This window comes from Aspergillus caelatus (genome assembly GCF_009193585.1).
Source record: "Aspergillus caelatus strain CBS 763.97 unplaced genomic scaffold BDV27scaffold_12, whole genome shotgun sequence".
In the NCBI taxonomy this organism is placed as follows: domain Eukaryota; kingdom Fungi; phylum Ascomycota; class Eurotiomycetes; order Eurotiales; family Aspergillaceae; genus Aspergillus; species Aspergillus caelatus.
The window spans coordinates 43523-65213 of record NW_022475275.1 but is presented as its reverse complement, the minus strand read 5'-3'; the positions used below and the strand labels follow the sequence as shown (position 1 = coordinate 65213).

Below are 21691 nucleotides of genomic sequence, written 5' to 3'. Positions count from 1 at the left end.
GTCTAGCCCTCCTGTATTCTCGGGCTGATCTTCCGATCTCCCCTTCACTACAGATACACAACCAGGTATGATAGAATGCAATAGTAGACATAAAGCTTATTCCGCATTGGCTTTGTCCTTAACAGACCTGGGAAACAATGGCCGTCCTGAGCGACAAAAGAAACCCTAGAAACTGACGCATTTGATGCCAAGGCTTCCCTAATCCACGTACGCAACGCTTAGACCCGGTCAGCCCACATACCGTGGAGGTTTCCTAATCGCATGATATCAGATTACGCCGTTTCGAGGTCAGAGTGGTCTTCGTTCATTAGACGTATGATACAGCAGCCTCGCTTGCTTTTGCTCTAACAGTAATCATGAGGACAATATTTATTAAATGACTCAAACCATCATATCCCTGAGGGATCCTTTGAAACGTCCACGGGTCACAGGACAATCCAGAATCAGACCATTCTCTCAGATTCGTCACCATTCATAGCTTTAGCTCCGTTCACTTCCGCGCAGTCGCACAGCTTGGCCATACTTCTGAAGTTTCGTGATTAGAGAATCGCCATGCTTGACGACGTCGGCGTACTGCTTGTTCTTGTCGTCTGGGCGGTTTGTTTCGATAATGCCATTTACTCGGTCGATTGTGCATGCGATGCGGTTGCTAGCGATAAACTTGGCCAGATCCCTACAATTGTTAGTGAATATGATTGCTATGCTCTGATTCAGCCAGCTAGAGCTTACCTGTCCAAAAAGTCCACCGTAACTCCAAAATCGCTGGCCATGCTGTTCAATCCTACCACCCGGTAGCTCTGAAGAAGCTGCTGGTAGGCACGGAGTCTCATCTCCCGGACAAACCAAGCGCGGTGTTCATACAAATACCGGTCTTGAGTCAAGAAATTGTCTTCCACAGCCGCCAAGGCCACGAAAAATGACCGGTAGTTGCCATTATATAGACTGCTAACCAAGTCGGCAAGGGGCGAGAAGTCCACAGGGGCTTCGGCATCAGCCTGGATCCCGGAGCCAGCCCCCAAGGTGGTCAAGTTAACGGCGGTGGTAGCGGCACCTGGAGTGGCACTAGTTGTAGAAGCATCCTTCATTTCTTCGTCCTTTGCAGTGGGGCCAGACGACACTTCCCCAGTCAAAGCAGCTACCCGATCCTCCCCGGACCCAAGAATAGCCTTGATCTCCGGTGCATCCACAACTTTAGCTTTAAAATCGACTCGCTTCAACGACAGTGATCCCGCGAGGACGGAGTAAATGACCAAAGCGGAATAGCTGCAGAGTTCGTAGCTCGTGAAAGTAGACAGACTGTCAAGAAGTAAGGGAGCAGCGACGCTGTATGATCGAATCGTGAGCAAGTGTAAGCCCTTGTACGCCTTAAGACGGTTCCTCCGATCCCAGTCACCACCGCTTTCGATAAGCGTGTTTGCTCGTTCAATGTTTTTTCTCACAGACAGGGTATCACCAAAGAAGAGTCCAATACGGATCAGGGCCAGCACCAAGTCAATCTTGGTTCCGAGGAATGTCGTCTTTTCGAGGAGTGCTTCATGAGATTCGATGGCTTTGTCCTATCCGGCATGAATGGTGTCAGCAAGTACAAGTATTAGCATCCAATATAGCATTGCAACTGACCTTATCTCCTACGCGCGCCCAGAATTCAGCACGCTTCCCCCGGGCCGCAAGGACCTCGGTGTCACCAGCTGCTTCTTCCGCCTCATCTTCTTCCTTTTGGAAAGCATCCAACTCCTTCTTATTATCCTCAACTAGGGACTGGTATAAGGATTCATCCCATGGAAAGTCTACCTTTTGAGGTGACTTTCGAGACGCCAGCATATTCGAGGTGATCAGGGACTTAGTTGAGCTGGCTTGGTGCTGAGGAACGCCTTCACCGGAGTGGTTCAAGATGCCTTCAACGGGATGGGCAAGATGCCTGTAGAAAGGCGCCATTTTATTCTCAGAGATAGCATCCTGGACCTTCTTCAACGACGTTTGCCGCACCGTCTGCGGACACGATGGATTGGAAAGGTTGAAGACATGTTGGGCGAGGGTAAGATCGGGGAACTTGATGTACTGCGGGTCAGACCCCATGCTGGCGACGGGAGATGAGAATTCGAGGGGGTAGAGAACGGTTATATAAAGGTGATAGGAAGAAAGGCTGGGTGGTGGAGAGTTGGCAGATGCGCTTCCAGACTGCTTATGAATGAGATACCGGAAGAGGCAGATACATCACATAGCCAACCTACGTAGCTGACCTGAGCTCAGCTGGCGGAACGTTTTTCCAGTCCCGAAAACCGTCACCACCACCACCGTTATCACGTGAGTTGGACCATGCTCCTTCTTGGGCATTACAATTTTACTTCTACGTGGTGGTAATGAATCCCTATCAGCTGCACGGAGACAGGAAGACTCTGCTCGCGAGATTATATATATATATGCTAGTACTAGTTAGGCATTTGATGTTAATTATCTATTACGAGAAATAGGAAGAGTAAATGATACGAAACCAAGCCCTAACTTGAATATTCCTGCCTAGATAATAGTGCACGGTGACTCAAAATTGACCTGGGAAATTTGAGCTTCCATTACATAAATTTTTATGGGAAACATCAACTGCCGTCCTATTGTTGTTTCATGGAGGAGAGAGGGGGGGGTAAGTTATTTCAGCTAGTCTAGCGTTTTGCTAGTCGCTATATCCGAGCCGCGGACGGAGAGTCGGAGGCAATGATGTGAACTCGCCTGTTCCCTCTTCCCTCGTTATTCTTTATTCGTGTTATTATTGAATGGTGCCATATTCATATTTCTTTGTTTTTTGAGATCTAAACAAATTGGAGGGGAGATACTATAGCACAAGGGTAATTCAGCTGATCAAGTGATATCTGACATGCATACATGGGTCTTCCCTTCTTGTCCTGGCTTTGATGCAGCAAATAAGGCAAAATCATAAGAAACAAAAACAGTGGTAAATCCAGGCACGTGCCATGGGGCCAAAAGAGCGTAGTAACATAGCAGGTGTGAAAGAAAGCGCCTTCTTCGTAGGGCTTGGTTTGCCTTTCGATAGGATTCGACTCGAGAGTGGATCCATTCAAAAGATCAACTAAAAATTATTTCTCCAATAACAAACCAGTTTGAAATCTTGGGAAAGCTTAGTGTATTTCTTGACAGAGGATTCTAACAAGTTCCTCGAAAGATAAAGGCTCCACCCCTTATACACCTGTCCAGTGAGCTGGTGGTATTATTTAATTAAGGTATGTTAGTCCTACTACTCCGTATAGTAGAGGGGCTGCCTCTTGGTAAATTGGTGGTGATGTAGCCTACTACTTAGGGAGGCACGAGCCGAGGGCTCTAGGGTGGGAATACCAGTGGTAAACTAGTTATAGTTGCATTTACTAAAGGAAATGACCTGAGCGTTCACGGTTCGCAGGATTTCTATCAGGTGCTCTGATCTTTCCTCCAATTTTTTTTTTCCTCACTTCTAATCTTTGGTTGTTTTTCTTCCACTTCTCAACTCTCTGTCACTTCTCCCATATTCGTGTAACTCACAGTGATTGCTGACAATTACTGTGGTGTAAACTATCCTTATATATCTCTTGAATAATCTTATTTATTCCCTTGATACCTAGCTCCGGCTTTTCGCAACGTCAAAGCAATAGAATATCGCGTCGCTGCAGCGTGCTCATGGATCCACAGAAACACTCCGAAGAGCCGCCTGAGAAGGCTGTTGCTTCCCCTGATGCTGTTCCTATCGATGTTACCCCATTAGAAAATATGCAAAAGGGCCGCTGGGAACGTAGCTGGCCTACCATTGCCTGTGGCGCAGGTCTCTTCTCAGACGGTTATCTCAATGGCGTATGTCTGACGCCCATCGGAATATATGTCGTACATGATTGAGAAACATCATTCTGATCTAACAATTGATCTAGGTGATCGGATCTGTTAATACAATCCTTGGTAAAATCTACCCAGACTCATACAACAACTCCCCCGCCAGCCAGAATGTTTCTTCCATCACATTTGCCGGCACTGTACTCGGTCAGCTTGTCTTTGGATATGTCAGTGATCATTGGTCGCGAAAATGGTCACTGATGATCTCAACGATAATTCTGATCATATTCAGTGCCTTGTGTGCTGGTGCGTACGGGTTAAATGGTAGCCAATACGGCTTGTTCGCTGCCTTGACGGCTTATCGTTTCTTCCTGGGAATTGGGATTGGTGGAGAATATCCAGCCGGATCCGTTGCAGCTGCGGAAAACACAGGCGAACTAAAGAAAGGACATCGGAATCGGTGGTTCATTATGTTCACCAACTTCCAAATTGACTTCGCATATGTTGTCTCCGCCTTAGTTCCTATGATCTTGGTCTTGATATGTACCGAGAACCATCTGCGCGCTGTCTGGCGTATAGCCCTGGGATTCGGCGTGATTCCACCCCTTAGTTTGTTTTATCTGCGATTGAAACTGGAAGAACCAGAGGAGTTTAACAGGGAACGTATGCATAAGTTTCCTGTCTGGCTGATTATCCGGTAAGCCATCACTAATATCTATATTCGGTGCATGTACTAAACCGGCCGCCATAGGTTTTACTGGAAGCGTTTGGTATGCCCCCAGCGTTACCACTTAGGCATAAGGGTTATAGACTAACTACGGACAGACGGTGGTGTCCCTCATATGGTTTATCTATGATTTCTCGGCGTACTCTTTCAACATCTACTCCTCCAAGTGGGTGGGCATCATCCTTGGAGATAGCGCCCCTCTTTGGAAAACCTTCGGCTGGACCACTGTAACAAATGCTTTCTACATCCCCGGCTCTTTCTTGGGTGCCCTAGTGAGTGACTGGATTGGGCCTCGCAACACGTTAGCCATTGGGGTTGGTCTTCAAGGAGTTATCGGTTTCGTTATGTCAGGTTGCTATGAGTATCTTAGTATCCCGAGGAATGTTGCGGGATTTGTCGTAGTATTCGGGTAAGATGATCGGTCACTTTTTATACCCGCATCACTTGCACCCCCTAACTCATGGTTATAGTATTTTTTCGGCTCTCGGTGAGTTCGGACCTGGAGATAACATCGGGCTTTGTGCTGCGAAGTCCAGCGCGACTGCAATCCGAGGTCAATATTACGCCATAGCTGCGGCTGCTGGAAAGATTGGAGCGTTCGTCGGCACCTATGTCATTCCCATCATCCAGAACAACGCCCCCAATGAAGTCCGTTCCGGCCAGGATCCTTTCTTCGTCTCGAGCTCATTGTGCCTTTTGAGTGCTGCAATGGCCTACTTTCTGCTGCCACATATTGGACAGGTATGGCATCACTCTAACCACTTCTCCCAATGGAAAGGCTCAACTTACATCGTCAATTAGGACACTATTACCGAGGAGGATGAGAAGTTCCGTGCTTTTCTCGAGGCCAACGGATATGACACCTCGACGATGGGCAACAGAGAAGCACAGTAGCCCAGTTTCGCCATTTGCATTTCCATCTGCAAATCCGTATGTTCGACGCCCGACCCCTACTTATCAAGTGCCAGCTCCCTTGCTATTCCTTGCGACATGTTTCACAAAGAGACGGCCCTTGCAACATCCGTGACCAGTATGCCCCAGAAGCAGTACGTGCGACACGAGCAAATGAGGATTCCCCTAGCCCATTTTAGGCTATATCAATGCCCTATCGCGTGACAGGACCCTGTGCGACCCACGACTGCAGATGATTCAATTGCCCAGAAGCGAGATATATAGAGACCCCCATTGCAGCGAAGACTCGGATTCATGATATATCATCTTCATTGTCATGCCCGTGATGTATTAGATATGTGATTCATGGTCATCTTGGAGAACGTTAATGACGATTACTATGTTTTTTTCTTCTGCCAACGCAACGCACCCCACCATTATCCTTGAAGCAATTGTCTCTGGTAGCTTTTCAAGTATGCATTTTATCAAGCCAAGAAAGATACTAGAAACTCTTATCCACGAGGGTCAATATTTGTTTGACCCTGTATCGTGCCAAGCTTTGATATGGGGAAAGACCGGACAGGAAAGAGTTGAAGAAAGAGCGATCGTAAGAGGGAAACAAAGAAAAGAATAAAGAAAGAAAAGAAAAGGAAAATACAAAATCTAGAAAGATCTATCAGGAGTTTGCTCTAGACTTAATAAATTAGAAATCAGTAAACAGGAGGAAGCAAGTAACCAACTTGAAGTTCATAGTAGTACTGCCTATTGCAGAGATACTACCTAGAAAGGCAATGGAACCCGGCAATGGTTGGAAGAAAACCGTGAAATTTCCGAGACCGAGACTTTCCTCGTCTCCACGAGCAGCCGAGGTTGAGGGTCAATGCCCGACGCCAGTTCCTCCAGCCGTGTTTTCCCCGGAGATTCAATTACCGACCACCATCCATTAAACCCTCCCAATATCACGTCAACTCCGCGGCTGCCATCCCTTTTTTCTCTCCCTCTTCTGCATCCTGGCTGTGAAGTGCCGTCTCCTGTCTCTCGCCATTTATAAAGCTACCAGCTGGTCTGTGGTTATCGCTGCCGTCATACCCCTCTCTACAACACACCGGAACACATCTTCCGACTTCTCACGATACTAAAGACACTACCCGTGCAATCGTATTAATATATAACATTCTCTGCCAATATGGTCGCTGACGCTTTGGCTTATCATCCTACTTTGGCGCATTACTTGCGCTTTGTTGCAACGACTGGTATGTGGTGCTCTTTTCCCTCTTTTCCCTCTTTTTCTGCGGTTGGCGACCGAGGCCCATCATGCCGTTGCTGCATCTACTTGACCGCCCACTTGCACACAAATATGGGAGGCTAGAAAATAAATTTGTCACTTAAAATGTTCCCTGCGATATATGCATGTGAGCTAGTTCTAATGAACATACAGTTGGTCGTGACAAAATCCTCCGTACGCTGCAATACTTCTCACGCTTTTATGCTTGGTACTTGTATCGCACAAACCGCCCGCAGTCCTCTATCGACCCCTACAATGCAGTCAAGAAGCAGTTTGGAACAACAAGAAAGATTTTGAGGATCGGAAAGTTTGCCGAGCATCTTAAGGCTGCAGCTGTTGCTGCCGACAACAAGAGCCCCATCGACCCTGTTCTCCGCTATCTAGCTGTCGGTCGCCAGCTCGGTTACGCCGGATACCTGACTCTGGATACTATCACCGTTATTGACATTATTGGCTTCCGAAAAATCGCTGCGGTCAAGCGCTTGCAGGATACCGCCTATCGGTCATGGTTGGCTGGGCTAATCTTTAGCGCTATTGCTAGTGCATACTCCCTTTGGAGACTGCGGGAGAAGGAGAGGACTCTTGACCGCACCGAAGGTGAAGGCGTTGTGGAGGCAAAGAAGCTCGAGAAGTTTGTGCACCTTCAACATTATGGAATTCTGTATTCAGTTGCTAACCCCAGTCTTCCCAGGGAACGTTCCGCTGCCCGCACCCAGCTCTTCTCGGACCTTTGCGACATGACTATCCCTGTTTCCAGCCTGGGCCTTGCCAACCTCGACGACGGAATTGTTGGCATCGGAGGTACAGTCAGCAGTTTGCTAGGCGTGGTGTCTCAGTGGCGGAAGACCGCGTGAACGGCCAAAGCTCGGGGATTTTCTGATTGAGATTTCACGGGGCTGACTTGAGGTGGTATTGGTCTATTTGCTGACGTCTGCGTTGATTGGGTGTTGTGTATTTCTTTCACTTCGTCAAACCTCAGCCTCAGAACAAGAGATATGGTGTATAGGTCCAACTGGATCAAAGACGAAATGAAGATCTAGATATAGGCGAACGTTTTGTGTGGCAGGATTCGACAAGGGAGATGCGATATAGTAGTCTTCGGCTTTCATGAACATATTATGTATCTTAAGAGTTTATTATATTTGTTTAGCCTGTTCTTTCAATAAGTCTTCCTACTGAGGGTAGCACTGTTTGATCTATAGGAGATTAATGTTGATGTATAAGTTTGTAAATTACGAAATACTGAGGTGCTCGTACTTTGCTTATTTCCGATCTTTTTTTACTGGCCCCTATAGCATGTGATCCCTTTGTTTCACATGAACTTCACATGATTCCGCCAAGAACAATTGAAGCCTTAAAATGCAGGCAATAAATATGCCGCAGGGCCTCAACGCAGGAGGCACCAAACAAACAATAGTATGGGATACTGACGGAGCAAGTAACCGACAGGTAGCTTCAAGGTTCAAGAGCAATGTTGAGGGATTAATTCACTAAAAATTGGCAACGTTCCACCGCTCCGGTATGTGTCAATTAAGTTTATCCCTTACGTCTTCCCAGCTGCTGGTATCTGCAGGCATCTTTTCTGATAAGGTTGCATATTCAGGCGTATTGAAGATATCTGACATATCTTTCAATGCGGGGCTTGCATAATAGACTGGGGATGGCGAGGAACATTTTATGATTTAGCTAGTTCGACTTACCATACAGAATTCAGTACCTAAAATAGAAATATGCGTCTTCCTACTGAACGGTGTTAAGTGAGTGAAAGTATCACTCGCCATCGATATTTTCAACAGTAATATTGTATCGTGGCAGGAAAGACCATTTAACGCTCGAGAGACAACGTCCCTGGACAACCTCATCATTCAATGTACACGGGAATATCCCATTCGGGGCCAGATGAGGTAGCAAATGGCAGTCGACAATTGAAGTTTGTGGTTTGCTTCGATTGATTCCTATGTCTGTTAGTCATGATACATTGTTGAGTAGGATAGTAAGGCCTATTGGTAAATAGTCTGGCTACACCAGTACTGCCCAGTCACATTGCGCTGAGAAGTGGGTTCAAATACAAATTATCATCCTATGGGTGGATAGGTATTAGCCCGAACGAGTGTTGTACTGTGGCCTACATAGTGAAGAAGTTTTCACCCTTCGTGATATCTACTTGGTGTATTTGTGTAGCAAAAGCAACACACTATTATTGAGAATTCAACTAAAATGGTCCGTTGATTCATGTATTAAACGCCATGGCTCCATACTTTTGATAGACCAATCACCCCTTTTTCCATCTTTTTAAGATATTAAAATCTCTCGAGCTTCATGAGAGAGCTATCCACCATGATCTGCCGATAATACACTCATTCAGTGTCCATGTGAGCTGACCCTCAAACCCTCAAGGTCCGCGGTACACAACATCATTTCTAGTCATCAATTCCATCGACTGGACATGAGACCTCAATGAAGCGGACATCAACCGAATCCTCGTTATTCCGATTCTGGAGGTAATCGTTATAAATGGTTAATCCCTTGTAATTGGGAATGCCATTAGGAGGCTCGACTTTAGCAATTTCCAACGTAACGGGGTGCCGAACCCTGATTGGACCCATCTGGTTTTCGCTCTGGGACATAGCCTCCATTGCATGGCTATCATCACGACGGCCCTTGAAGCGGAGGTAATAGTAGTAACTGTAAAATCCAGGATACGTGTTGCCGCCGAGGTTGGTTGCAATCCAGCTCCCGCCGTTGGTCACGCTGCTTCCTTTCGGATCCCACAGGTAGAATTTCCCACCGTCCGGCACGGATTGATACTCGCTTCCATCTTTCCAGGGGAAGCCTCTGGAATACCACACCTGGAAGATTCTTTTGGAGCTTCCGAATTTGTAGTAGCTGTAGCCGCCACCGTCCGAGCCTAGAGTGTCACCGTGACGGTTCTCGATATAGTAGCAGCGGCCATACTGCAGACCCAGTGAGCCTGACAGGGTTTCCTCTTTTTCGGTCGGCTGGGTCACTTGGGAGATAATGTCATTGAAATTGGGCCAGTGTGTATTGGGACTGACGGGTTCGGGGAAGCGGATTTGGTCAACCTGCGGCTGAAGTGGACTGGCGGAGGCTTGACCGGCCAAGTTGGAGGCCAGAAGAGTATTTAAAATGAAGTAGATAGATGTGTGCATCTTGGATAACTCAATGGATATGTTTTTAAGTAACAATTTTCATTCGATTGGTCCCAGGCGAGCGGGATGTATGCGCTACGGTAAGAAATACTTGCGGACAAGGACTGGAGAGATGGTGCTTAAATATTGCTAACGGCAACATAGATCTCACTGAGAACTGCTCATCTAAGAAGCCGAAAACGGCAGCTTGTCCATGATAGTCGTTCATGTTGTCATATAGAGAGTGAATACAATTGTTGAGTCGACGACGTCATGTGTTTCCCTATAGGGCTCAACACCTTCCGTCTTCAGTTCAAAGTTATCTCGATCAACTGTTTGCGCATGTATTTTCCGTTGAATAACACCATTATATCGAAATGATATATTCTTGACGTGGACAACATGTGTGAGGTAGTAGTAAACAAGAAGCTGCTGAGAAGATGCAATCGTCATTGACAACCATTCTTGCGATATCGATATTGCGCTGAAGTTTAGACCTCGCTCGGGCCTTGACAGGCTATCGCGCAGAAATTTGACGTACATCCTAGGAAAAGTGTTGGTCCACAGAATCTGCACTGCGTATGTGTTCATGTTGCATATCGGTTGTGGCTGAATGCAACGGTTAAACCTGTGGGACGGGCGCTTATTGCTTCCGTAGCAGTATACGGTCTTAGCGGGTCGATATACTCCTTTTCTGTTCACCCAAGAACAATTTTGTTGCCTATAGTGTTCGAAATTGCCGTAGTATTGTGTAATAGTACTGGTAAACTGAACACCGAAGGCTAGAATCCTCTGTTTGAGAGAATGTATAGCAGATAGAGGAAATATCGGGTTTACCAACAGATAAACATGTAAAGTGAAGACTTTTATTCTCACCTACTTTAGGGAAAACCATCAAGTCTTAGTGAGTGACCAAAGCTACGAAACTGCGCAAATAATGAGAATATTGTCTTTCAAATCTCGAGCGAGGTCTTCAGGTCAGCCTGAAATTACTCTATCTTCGGTCGAGGGTGGGTATATGAAGAATTTAATTCCTGTAACTAACAAGTTATTAGGGACTATAAGTTATGGGGTCTACGTGGATGGTTGAAATGTGATAATTGTGGTTAAATCCATTATTGCCATGAGCACTGATCTTAAAGAAGCATAAGTGCAGCAGCGAGCTACTACATTCTTAATGCAGTGTGAAAGATACACTACCTAGTACTGATTTAGTACTATTGGAGATGATCAAATGTCAGAGCAGTAAATATAAGTTCAAGATATAACATCTCTAATCGGAACATAATAGTAACTATGATCTATGCAGAAATTATCCTCATATGAATGATTTACTTGAAAACGATATTGAGCTATAAAATGGTTATCTAATCTAGAAGCCCTAGTTAACATAAGCTAATGTTAAAAAGCTGAAACAAGCCCAAAGTTCAAAGAACCGTTTCAGATAGCTACTGAAAAATTCAATAACTCAAATAATTTAGGTTTTAAAATAAATATATCAGTAATTTGGAAGGCCAGTTGCCTAACTAAATCAAGCCTAAGCTTAGGATATTACTATAGATGCATAGATGTTCCCAGTTTCCCTACCATGAAATCTCGCGAATTAAGTGATAATTTACTTATGAGGTTTAATATCCTCCTTCACAGATATCCAAGAATTAACCCGAAATGGCCTGCATCGCACCAACAACTCCTCTCGCCAGAGGCACCCTATAGCCGTTGCTGCGCCCGTTTCCAGAGCCACCGAGAGACAGGCTAAGATTCCTAATGCTGCAGCCCAATGTATTGTCGAATACCCGGCACTGCATGACATTGCGAAGAGATACGTGATCCGAAGAGGAGAGACAGCAGTAAAGTACCTTCGACAGTGCGAGCTTTACAGGGTCATCTCATACTGGCCTTTCGTAATCGCTTGCCCAATGCCCTGATATCTCCAGCGAGAGATATAAGACGGAGTCGTTCCAGTTCCGCCGTTGTTAGTGGCATAGACTCCGACAAGAGAGCCTACAAGGGAATTGTTAGTCCACGAGCAAATACATACAGCAAAGCCACAGAATAACATCAGAGCACATACCTGTGAATGGCCCCGCACCACCGCTCACGATTGTTGCCGGTGCCTGGCCTATCATCTGGATTTCATTGGGGCGAGTAGTCGAGGCAGCAGATAATGTGTAGTGGGTTTCATTCGACGCGCGAATCATCAAGCGAATGGGTTCATGGAGCCAAGAGGTTGGAACTGGTGTGATGTATGGTGGAGGGATCTTCTTCTCATTACTTTCAAGCCCAGAGACCAGAAAGCGGAAATGCGGTGCTAAGACCCGTTTGGTGGAGTTTGAAGTGTCATTAGCAGGTAGCATCACCACCCCGAGATTGATATTTTGGACCTGATTCAGGAAAACAGTTACCCCAACCTCCTCATCCCTGGTTTTGGGTGCAAAGTCTATGTCGATGCTATATTCGAACATCGTATCCGTCTGCCGACGCATGATCAATGTGAGGTCGGCCAGTTGATAGCCAGCGGTATAGTTCTTGTAGCCGGCCGTGATACTTGCAACAGACGGTGTCAGTTGAAGCGTACCTGGATGGCCCGGCGGTGACAGAACAAAGGACTTTTTGTTGGGCCAACGCCAGAAACCAAAATGGCGCGGAATTGTCGAGTTGGGCTGGAAATCGACAACGTCGGGGTCGTTGACGAAAGGGCCGTCTCCCCGGATATCCTTGGAGAGAGGTAAATACCACCCTGTTTCTATACCACGGACTGGTAAGAAGACCGGCCATTCACCCTCCTTCCAGGTCACAGGGGTCAACACCATCTCTCGGCCCATTGGATATGTCTGCCCTTCAGGCCCCGAGCGCCAAGCCAGCGCAGACGACCACCAGTGGCCTCTTGCATCATGAAACAAGTCTGCATGGCCAATATTTTGAAAATATTCAGAGGTATTCCTATTTGTCAAGACCGGGTTTTGGGGACAGCTCTCATAGGGACCCCAGATATTACGTGAGCGAGCAATTGTGACCGAGTGATTCATCCCAGAGCCACCTTCTGCTGTCATAAGGAAATAGTATCCATCCTTCTTGTAGAGATGTGGGCCTTCGAGAAAGATGCCGGTTGTGCCGTTCCAGATCTGCTGAGGTTGACCTACAGTGCCGGTTTTGAGATCGATTGTCTGAAGGTAGGTGCCAGCAGTGGCAACGTATACGACGCCATCATCGTCCCAAAAGAGATCTGGATCGATAGATATAGGATCGTAATGAACCGGGTCGCTCCATGCACTGTCACTGTAAGGGTCTGCTGTCTTGAAGACTAAGCCAATGATATTGTTCAGGATGTTGTTCTTATAAATGACATTGATGTAGAAGAACCCTTGATGGTATCGGATCGTTGGGGCCCATATCCCATCGCTTTGGGCGAGAGATTGGTTGAATCCGGGGAATTGGCTTTCCCGAGACAAGGCGTGGCTGGCCAATTTCCAAGTAACGAGATCTTTGCTGGCGTAGACAGGCAGCCCTGGTGTCAGGAGGAAGGTTGATGCGGTGCAGAACGTGGTATTGTTCCATTCAGGTACAAAAACACAGCTAGGATCACTATACCAACCAGGTATAGCCGGATTGTAGGATGTCTGATTCTGGGCAACGGACCCCCATGTTACTTTGACTGCAGCAAGTGAGGTAAAGAGGAGCATGAACGAAGATACCATCATGATAGTCACTACAGAAAGAAAAACTTCTCAGAGTGAGTAGGGATGAATGGCCAGAACATATTCGCTGGACGGATCTTCTGTAACTTATATAGTGCTTCTACCTCCAGGCTACCGCAAAAAAAGAACATAGTAATTAGCATAGAAACGTCAATTATCCAAAGCACAGCTCTTCTGGAGTCTCATAAACGGCACTTGCTGTTTGATTGGTCGCACGCAATTTCATGTTAGCAGGTTCCAGTGGCGACAGACCCGCAATCATAGAAGGACTCGATACATTCGATGGGTTCTGGGAGACCCACTGAGCCTAGGTCCCAAAGCCCCCTGCGCACTACTAGGTCAGAATACCCTTTTTGCGTTGCTTTCAAGTTTCATCATGAAAGGCAGCCATCTTGGACCATAACACATTCACTGGGATATAGCTCTGTTAAGAACCACCAGACCGCAAGTAGTTCCATAGGCTTGCTTCGTTCATTTTTTATTCACAATGGCGTTTGCCTCACTCTGAGAGTCATTATGCACATAATACAGTAAAGCTTAAATAGACATCTATGAATGATTGCTCTGGCTGGGAGAGCCTAATGATTTCGACAGTGGGTACGATTTAATGGACCACTGGCGCTACTAGTAATATCAGACTATAACCTTAACTTTCTCTAAGATCTTCAGACCCACTCGTATTCGTATCAAATAATTAAAATAAAAGGGGGGGGGAAAATCTACACTGGAAATACGAGTGTGTCAGAGCAAGCTACTGGTATTATGTGGGTTATCAACCCAAATACTTCGCACATGCAGATGCCATGACTTACCCAGCCCTTATTAGTCTGACTTAACAATGCTGTTGTCGTCAGCTACCACTGAGACTAATCTAACGCGTAGTCCGAGATGTAGAGTTTCTATGTACAGCCCCCACTCCTGTCGGTCTGTTGTCAAATTCATGTATACGGCTAGAGGATTAGTACTTCAGAGGCACAATGCTTGCAGATATCCTAATTTTTGTAGTTCACAGTCTTTATTCCCTCGTGCTACGCAAATACATCGACCACGTAAAGCGAAATTCGCCAGTGACGAGCACATTCAGGGCAACACGCTCATCAGGCCAAGACGATCAGTTACAGGGTCTGACTATAGGACTGCTATATGGGAATATTACCGATATTGTCCATCCCCAGCTGTGGCGGTGATATTTATTACTCTCTTCACACTATTCATATTTACATATGTCTTACAGCTCGTCTCTCACCGGGCATGGTTCTTCATTCCCTTTATAATTAGAGGCTTCTAAATATTCTCCTACAGTAATATTTACCTTTACTGATATAGCTTGCAGCTAACATCGACGTGTCTTGTAATGTAGTTTGAATGGGTAGAATATATTAAACAAGCCTAGTCAAGTTGAGAGAACCCAAACTGGACGACGGGGCCATATATCCAACAAACCATCTTGCTCTTAGTCGCACCCGCTCTCTTTGCCGCTTCGATTTATATGATGCTCGGCATGATCATTGTGCTTCTAGAAGCCGAATATCTCTCCTTTTCCAAGAAAAGGTGGCTCATAAAGTTCTTTGTTTGTGGTGATATACTATCGTTTTCTGTCCAAGCAGCCGGTAAGCATTACAGTCTATGAATTCTGATATAAAACCAATTTTATTAAATAAAACAATAAATTTAGGGGACGGTATCATAGCTAGCAGCTCTTTACGCATCCATACAAAGCTTATTGAGAGATATTCAAATATTACAAGTGATGACCTACTATCCCTCAGACAAGAATCGCAATGCCTTTCCATGTCTCCCCAGCTGGAACTACTTGAGGGCGTGTTGTACTGTAGTAGCATGTTGCCCTAATGGCCATTGGGTATACAGCCAGGGCACAGCCACCGCTCTGGCTTTTTCGTCCCCGTCCTCGTTTTTTCGTATTCTCGTTTTTTCGTATTCTCGTATTCTCTTGTTCCTATTCTTCGTTGCCTACGAAGACTACAAACAGCAGGGTCTATATCCCCCCTAAAGTACGGGACTAGAGGCATGTGTTATCCACAGTGGTGACGACAACCGCCTCGGACTAATCTTCGGGATCTTCTCACAACGAACTATTAAAACCCCAACGATGTCGAGATGGTAGTCGCAAGTCACTTACCATTGAGTGCTAAGAGACAGAGAACATTCGTCAGGAAGAACCATGAAGGTCGCAACACTCATCATCGCGCTTCTCGCCGCTGCTGAAGCAGTCCAGATCCCCAGCACTGGAGCCACCTCGCTGAAGCAGGAAGCGGCCAAGAAGGACATTATCATCGGGTCTGGGGCGATCAACCCGACCTACCTCAATGATCCTCAGTTCGCGGCTGTCCTCGCCCTGCAGTTCAACAGCCTCTCTCCTGAAAATGAGGGGAAGTGGTCGTTTTTAAACCCGACCGAAGGGTACTATAACTGGACCTCGCTCGACCGCCTCGTCGACTTCGCGGAAGGCTACAATATGGTGGTTAAGGGACACGGGCTTATCTCGAGCTGCTGTAACCCTGACTATATTCTCAATATCACTGATCCCGCAGCCCTCCGTGCGGCAATGACGGCTCACTTTGAGGCGTTTATGCACCGGTACAGCGACAAGCGTGTGGATCGGTGGGACGTCGTTACTGAAGCTCTCAAGACGAACGGCAGCGGCCTGAACACGAATATCTTTTACAACGTACTCGGTTCCGGCTACATTGCAGATGCCTTCCGCATCGCCCGTGCAGCAGGTCCGGACGCTAAATTGTTTATTAATGAGAATCTTGTCGAGTCACTCCCCGGCAAGCGTCAGGAACTCTACGAGCTAGTCTCTGGACTTGTGGCGGATGGTGTCCCGGTTGACGGAGTCGCCCTACAGATGCATATCACTGAAGTTGCCCCGATACCAGGTGTGATTACGGATATGGTTAACTCCTACAAAGCACTTGGTTTAGAAGTGGCCATCGCTGAACTGGATGTCCACACACTTAACGCCACACTCCAAACCGATATTTACGGTGCTGTCATCGAAGAGGCTCTACATGCAGGAATTACCGATATTAGCTTCTGGGGCTTCACGGATAAGCACGCCTATACCTGGATACCGGGCGCGAAGCCATTGATGTTCACCGAGTGCTACAAGCCCAAGGGTGCGTTCTATGCTGTTCATAATGCCCTAGCGAACTTCGTCAACGCGCACTAGGGAGCTGAGCACTATCGAGCCCATCAGAGACTGTGCTTCACACAAGCGCGGTCGCAGCCTCGAGGATTCGACTACGCTTGCGCAAAAGGGAAAGCAACTTCGACATACAATGTGCCGCGCAGCTGTTGCGTTCACTACTTGTGCATGCTCACTCAACGACACCGCTCGCAACCTTACAAGCAAAGCTTTCTACAACCTTTATGGGGAAATAGATTGCTTGGGATGACAGCGCTAGGACTTGTGCAGTTTAATCAATAAGATATAACTTATGACATCACTCATTGATATGTTGTTTCTCCTCTTGCTCTGACCGTCTCTACCTGGTTATCAAGGTATCCACTGCTGAGTCAGCGTCAAGTAGCCCCTCAGTGTTAAGACTCATATTCTGTATACCTAAAAATGCCCATTGCAACATCGGAGCTAAAGTAATGTAAGATCCATTCTATATTCAATCTCATCTTATCATCCCTCGGATATCCAGACAAGGAGTAATATCTTCCAGTTATGCGCGACATCTATCGTTTTGTTGAGTTGCAATGTGATACATCCAAGGGGGCTGGGTGGCTATCACCAATTTTGTCTCTGCTTATTACAAAAATATTGAAACATGTCTGGTATGGCGCTATCGGCGTCACACTATTGGACGATCCCCTGACTCTAGACGGTTACCTCTTTATCCCTGTTGCCGATCAAAGGTCAGATCACGTCGATCACCGTCAATATGTCTAGCCAAGCTTTCTCGCGCCGCAATGCCCCCTGCAAGGGTGTGCGTAAATGGTCCACTCGGCTACGCAAGCCCCTGAGTTGTATGTTTCGAGACAAGTGCAGAAGGATAGATAGCGGCTAGAACAGATAATGTGATTCGCGCTGGTGATTGTTGATCATTTTTGCTCTAACTCTACATCATAACCCGAAGATATGATGATGCATTGGAAGCGCCTGTACAAAATCATTGCTTTTCCTTTCCTCACAACATGAAAGCCTGCCGTGATCAATCTACGCGCTTAGTGACATTCACTATCAAGCTGAATCAATGAAAGCTTCCAGCAGTCTAGGGATTTCCAGGGGTATCTTGCGCTCAACTTAAGAGCCTTAAGAGTTACTCCTTGGCTGCAACTGTCAATTCACACAACTCATACTGTTTCTCGGAACGGAGCAGAATGTTACACCCAATTCTTGATGTTAGCAATTTTAATATTGTTCTTACTGTTTTAAGTATGTCCAAATCGTTCTGAGAGGTGGCTTGGTAATAAACAGCTCACGTTGTACCAAGGCCTCTATATCCTACTTTTCGGCTATATATCTCTACAATTCAAGCAAAGATGGTATCTGGGTGAAGCCCGTACGTACTGTAACATTGCTACTGTAGTATCTATAACAGCTAACCTTACACAGTCCCCGCATTTCTTGTTGGCATCTCTTTTGGACCTTTCGGCACCAAATTTCTAAATATTTCACAATGGGGAGGAGAGGAAGCTGAAGAGCGCAGTGAAATCACATATGTAAAGTTTACTACGCAGCGCTATGAAGGATATATCTGATGGAAACAGGCCTTGACGCGCTTGGTTATCGGGATCCAATTAGTTAAAGTCGGATACCAATTGCCAAAGCGATATATCAAGCAGCGCTTCATCGAACTTACCATCTGTTTACTTCCCCTCATGGGGATAGGGTGGGTTATAACATCTTCATGCATCATGCTCATGGTTCCTAACATCTCATTTGTACGTGCCGTCCCTGTCAATGAATTTCCTACGTCAAAAACTTCAGTACTGATAAACAATGCTCTGGTACAGCTCGCCGCGCTGATCATCGGCTCATGCGTAACATGCACTGATCCTGTTCTATCGCAAGCAATTGCCAAAGGTCCGTTTGCTGACAAGTACGTCCGTCGGCATCTCCGTGAATTCATTTCTTCCGAGGCTGGTGGAAATGATGGGTTCGGGTTTACCTTTCTCTTACTGGCCGTCTCGCTCTTACGGTACGCTGAGACTCCTGCAAATACCGAAAGTTTAAAGGAATTTGATCTGGTTCGGGGAATTTCAGACGTACTCGGCGCCTCTGATGTCGGTCGCTTTGGCGGAGGTGTTGGCAAGGCATTGAAGCACTGGTTTGTGGAAGGCGTCTTGTACATGATCATCTTAGGAGCCACCTATGGTGCTCTGATAGGGTTTGTGTCTCGCAAACTATTGGTCATAGCCCTGAAGAGGTATGTGAGCTTCTATGGTTTTAGGGAATTTTTGCCAACTTTCACTAGGAAATGGATTGAGAACGAGAGCCTCTCTCTTGTACCGATGGCTATTGGCGTGAGTACTATCTATCTAGCCGTAAACCATGCCTAACTTTTGGAAGATGCTAGTCGTCGGCACTTGCGGTTGCGTTGGCTCAGACGAGACCCTTGCATGCTTCATCGCCGGGAGTTTCTTGAATTGGGATGGCATGTACAACTCCGAGATGCAAGCTCGTCATGACACTTTTAATCCTACACTCGAAACCCTCTTGAACTTCGGCACCTTCATGTACCTCGGGGCCGTCATGCCGTGGGAACAATTTCATATGCCCCACAACACTGGAATCACACTCCCGCGGCTATTTGGCTTGGGCTTTTTGATTCTAGTCCTTCGTCGGATCCCAACAATCCTACTCGGATACCGATTCATACCTGCCGTCTGTAATGGCTGGACTGAAGCTTTATTCATGGGTTACTTTGGCCCGATCGGTTAGTATATCCTTACCTTTGCCTCCAATGCCGGTCTCAGACATTAACTCCTTTCTTTAATAACCAGGTATTGGCGCAATCTCATATGTAGAATACGCCCGTCGACTCTTCCCCGAACCCGGCGAAAGCGACAGTGAGATCAATAACTTAACCGCAACCATGACACCCGGTGAGTCAAACCAAACTCTGAGGGAGGCAACAGCCCCTAATCAAAAAGCAAGTCGTATACTGGCTCGTCCTCTTCTCTATCCTCGTTCACGGCTTATCCGTCCCTATCCTTAACGCATTTTACAAACTCTGCAACGTGCCGTACATATGCGACCACCCCGTAGAAGTCCTCCTCCTCTCGGACACCGAGCCCCTCCCCAACAACAGCACGGCGAATCGCGCACGACACTCAGTGATGGTCAACAATCGCTTCTCACGACCCCCAGATAGCGACGACGGGACAGACAACGGTCAACCAGAAGACGACACAGCAGCGATCCTCAGAAGAAGTGAAGACAGCGCTGGCACAGACGATGATCGACCAGACTCACGAAACACAATACAGATGATAGATCGAGCAGTTGACACAAGAGATATAGTATAGAAAGACATAGAATAAGCATAGAACAGCACAATCTACCCACCAAAAAAATGATCTACGCACGATAATTCAAAACCATATCTCGAAACATAAACCAGTAATATCATTCACTCATCAACACGTTCATACATCATCATCTATCATCCAAATATACCGTAACCCATCCCAACAAAAACCAAACTCCATCAACAACATTCCACCATCATAACCTCCACCCAAAAATAGCCCCTTAAACAGGGCAAGTCTAAACACGCACCACCGACATCAGCATCTACCTCAAACCCAACCCCAAGAACAAGGAAACAGCCATACCTTTCCACAAGAGCTGCAAGTCTTGTTCTCGCCAGGAATGGGAGCGTTGCAGGAAGGGCAAGTATTAGAGTGGGCCATTTTGATTATAGATCGATGAAATTGAAACCTCGAGAAGAACAGAAACTACAACAACACAGATTGAAAAGATTAGCGTCACACTCTCCCCCAAACAAAAAGTCCGTTAATTAACATCATGCAGAAGTAATGATTAATCTTACCGAGCTAGGTTGTTGTTGCTGGGGACCTTGTGTAAGAAAATCAGGGAATGAGTAGTAGAGTGAGGAAAGTGAGAAAAGTGACTGAGTAATGGGAAATAGGCGAGTGGTGATTTGAGACCTGAATTACCCCGCCATGAGTTGGGTTTGTGCTTTTTCTCTGCCCCGCTTTTGGGTAGTGTGAGCCTATCACGGGGTTGAACAACGCATAATCTAGGTTGCTATTCGTTAGGATTAGGTGTGATCATTTGGAGGCTATCTACATAGGACTTGGTAGGTTGGTTTGAATCTATGGGTGACTTTTTGTTGTACATGATCTTGGATGTGTTGTGGTGGTTTGGATATCCACATGTAAGATATATAAATTTGTGGTGGGGGTTGAGGGGTTCTTTGCCTTATCGCTTCATTAAACTGAGGATTTTTATTTTCCTAAACTAAATAAATAATGACACGATGAATAGTATAGTATTCTATATTAACAAACATATGATATGCTATACAATTTTTACTGCAAGGTCAAAAACGTAATCCTCAGGTAAAGCCAAGGTTCAACCATATACATACTTCGGGAAGTAAACAGATTACTTATCCAGGAAATCCACTTAACCCACCTGGGTACCTCAATCTAAACCGAACACATAAAAAGCATAACAACAATAAAAAAGCCCCTCTCAAGCCACGGACTACTTAGTACTCGGAATTAACAGGCCTATCTATGTGATCGGTTACATTCGCCACCAGGCGCCTGTCAAACTTCCGATCCGGATATATCTTTTGTATCTTGAATACTCTATCGGGAGGATTAGGATCGAACACGGATAATGAACCCGATCCCTGTTTTCGGATCGGGATTGGTATCCTTCGGGATGCGTGTATCGTAACATTCTCGTGGGTGAAATACAGGGGTACTGAGGGGTGATCTTATTGGGCGGTAATATGATAATAGTTCTCCTTGTTTCGTTTGACAATAATGGATGACAGGATGCTTTTGTATTGGATTTGATTGGTGCATTGAATCATGCATGTGATAATACATTGAGTACAGGATCGAAGATCCATGTCTTCAATGGATCGGAGTGGCATAGAACCGGCCATTAGTGGAT

The 21691-nt window shown here is 46.2% G+C and overlaps 7 protein-coding genes across 7 annotated transcripts; 4 read left to right on the top strand and 3 right to left on the bottom strand.

Annotated features, from left to right (window-relative positions):
- Positions 1-93: 93 nt before the first annotated feature.
- On the bottom strand, positions 94-2496 carry BDV27DRAFT_9185 (proteasome regulatory particle lid subunit RPN7). Its single transcript, XM_032077946.1, has 3 exons — positions 1621-2496; positions 730-1556; positions 94-673 (listed from the first exon to the last, which is right to left on the bottom strand). Exons 1-3 carry the CDS (start codon positions 2074-2076, stop codon positions 481-483), a joined length of 1476 nt encoding a protein of 491 aa, XP_031932468.1. The 5' UTR covers positions 2077-2496; the 3' UTR covers positions 94-480.
- A 951-nt stretch (positions 2497-3447) lies between these two features.
- BDV27DRAFT_9176 (putative MFS phospholipid transporter (Git1)) lies at positions 3448-5624 on the top strand. Its single transcript, XM_032077945.1, has 6 exons — positions 3448-3834; positions 3909-4507; positions 4562-4580; positions 4636-4946; positions 5008-5278; positions 5339-5624. The coding sequence occupies exons 1-6, from the start codon at positions 3664-3666 to the stop codon at positions 5429-5431; spliced, it is 1464 nt and encodes a 487-aa protein (XP_031932467.1). The 5' UTR covers positions 3448-3663; the 3' UTR covers positions 5432-5624.
- A 693-nt stretch (positions 5625-6317) lies between these two features.
- Positions 6318-7907, top strand: BDV27DRAFT_120846 (PEX11 family protein). Its single transcript, XM_032065225.1, has 3 exons — positions 6318-6681; positions 6867-7344; positions 7405-7907. The coding sequence occupies exons 1-3, from the start codon at positions 6615-6617 to the stop codon at positions 7565-7567; spliced, it is 708 nt and encodes a 235-aa protein (XP_031932466.1). The 5' UTR covers positions 6318-6614; the 3' UTR covers positions 7568-7907.
- A 1070-nt stretch (positions 7908-8977) lies between these two features.
- Positions 8978-9936, bottom strand: BDV27DRAFT_120845 (uncharacterized protein). The gene has a single exon (XM_032065224.1). The coding sequence runs from the start codon at positions 9881-9883 to the stop codon at positions 9134-9136; it is 750 nt and encodes a 249-aa protein (XP_031932465.1). The 5' UTR covers positions 9884-9936; the 3' UTR covers positions 8978-9133.
- Positions 9937-11738: 1802 nt separating this feature from the next.
- Positions 11739-13560, bottom strand: BDV27DRAFT_165569 (glycosyl hydrolase; the record flags this gene model as incomplete). Its single annotated transcript, XM_032073969.1, has 2 exons — positions 11739-11866; positions 11937-13560. The coding sequence occupies 2 exons, from the start codon at positions 13558-13560 to the stop codon at positions 11739-11741; spliced, it is 1752 nt and encodes a 583-aa protein (XP_031932464.1).
- Positions 13561-15742: 2182 nt separating this feature from the next.
- Positions 15743-16753, top strand: BDV27DRAFT_153064 (endo-1,4-beta-xylanase; the record flags this gene model as incomplete). The annotated part of the gene is made up of 1 exon (XM_032071709.1): positions 15743-16753. The coding sequence occupies one exon, from the start codon at positions 15743-15745 to the stop codon at positions 16751-16753; it is 1011 nt and encodes a 336-aa protein (XP_031932463.1).
- Positions 16754-17913: 1160 nt separating this feature from the next.
- On the top strand, positions 17914-20064 carry BDV27DRAFT_165568 (putative plasma membrane antiporter; the record flags this gene model as incomplete). Its single annotated transcript, XM_032073968.1, has 10 exons — positions 17914-17968; positions 18027-18095; positions 18149-18255; positions 18304-18477; positions 18550-18844; positions 18899-18962; positions 19011-19059; positions 19106-19472; positions 19540-19641; positions 19694-20064. 10 exons carry the CDS (start codon positions 17914-17916, stop codon positions 20062-20064), a joined length of 1653 nt encoding a protein of 550 aa, XP_031932462.1.
- Between the last annotated feature and the right edge of the window lie 1627 nt (positions 20065-21691).

Excerpts from the sequence above, each read along its gene's own strand:
- BDV27DRAFT_9185 (XM_032077946.1), bottom strand. The coding sequence starts at position 2,076 with ATGGGGTCTGACCCGCAGTACATCAAGTTCCCCGATCTTACCCTCGCC. Across the intron at positions 1,557-1,620 it reads GGGCGCGCGTAGGAGATAAG|GACAAAGCCATCGAATCTCA; the intron begins GTCAGTTGCAAT and ends CATGCCGGATAG. Across the intron at positions 674-729 it reads ACGGTGGACTTTTTGGACAG|GGATCTGGCCAAGTTTATCG; the intron begins GTAAGCTCTAGC and ends TAACAATTGTAG.
- BDV27DRAFT_9176 (XM_032077945.1), top strand. The coding sequence starts at position 3,664 with ATGGATCCACAGAAACACTCCGAAGAGCCGCCTGAGAAGGCTGTTGCT. Across the intron at positions 3,835-3,908 it reads CAGACGGTTATCTCAATGGC|GTGATCGGATCTGTTAATAC; the intron begins GTATGTCTGACG and ends CAATTGATCTAG. Across the intron at positions 5,279-5,338 it reads TGCTGCCACATATTGGACAG|GACACTATTACCGAGGAGGA; the intron begins GTATGGCATCAC and ends ATCGTCAATTAG.
- BDV27DRAFT_120846 (XM_032065225.1), top strand. The coding sequence starts at position 6,615 with ATGGTCGCTGACGCTTTGGCTTATCATCCTACTTTGGCGCATTACTTG. Across the intron at positions 6,682-6,866 it reads GCGCTTTGTTGCAACGACTG|TTGGTCGTGACAAAATCCTC; the intron begins GTATGTGGTGCT and ends ATGAACATACAG. Across the intron at positions 7,345-7,404 it reads GAGGCAAAGAAGCTCGAGAA|GGAACGTTCCGCTGCCCGCA; the intron begins GTTTGTGCACCT and ends CAGTCTTCCCAG.
- BDV27DRAFT_120845 (XM_032065224.1), bottom strand. The coding sequence starts at position 9,883 with ATGCACACATCTATCTACTTCATTTTAAATACTCTTCTGGCCTCCAAC.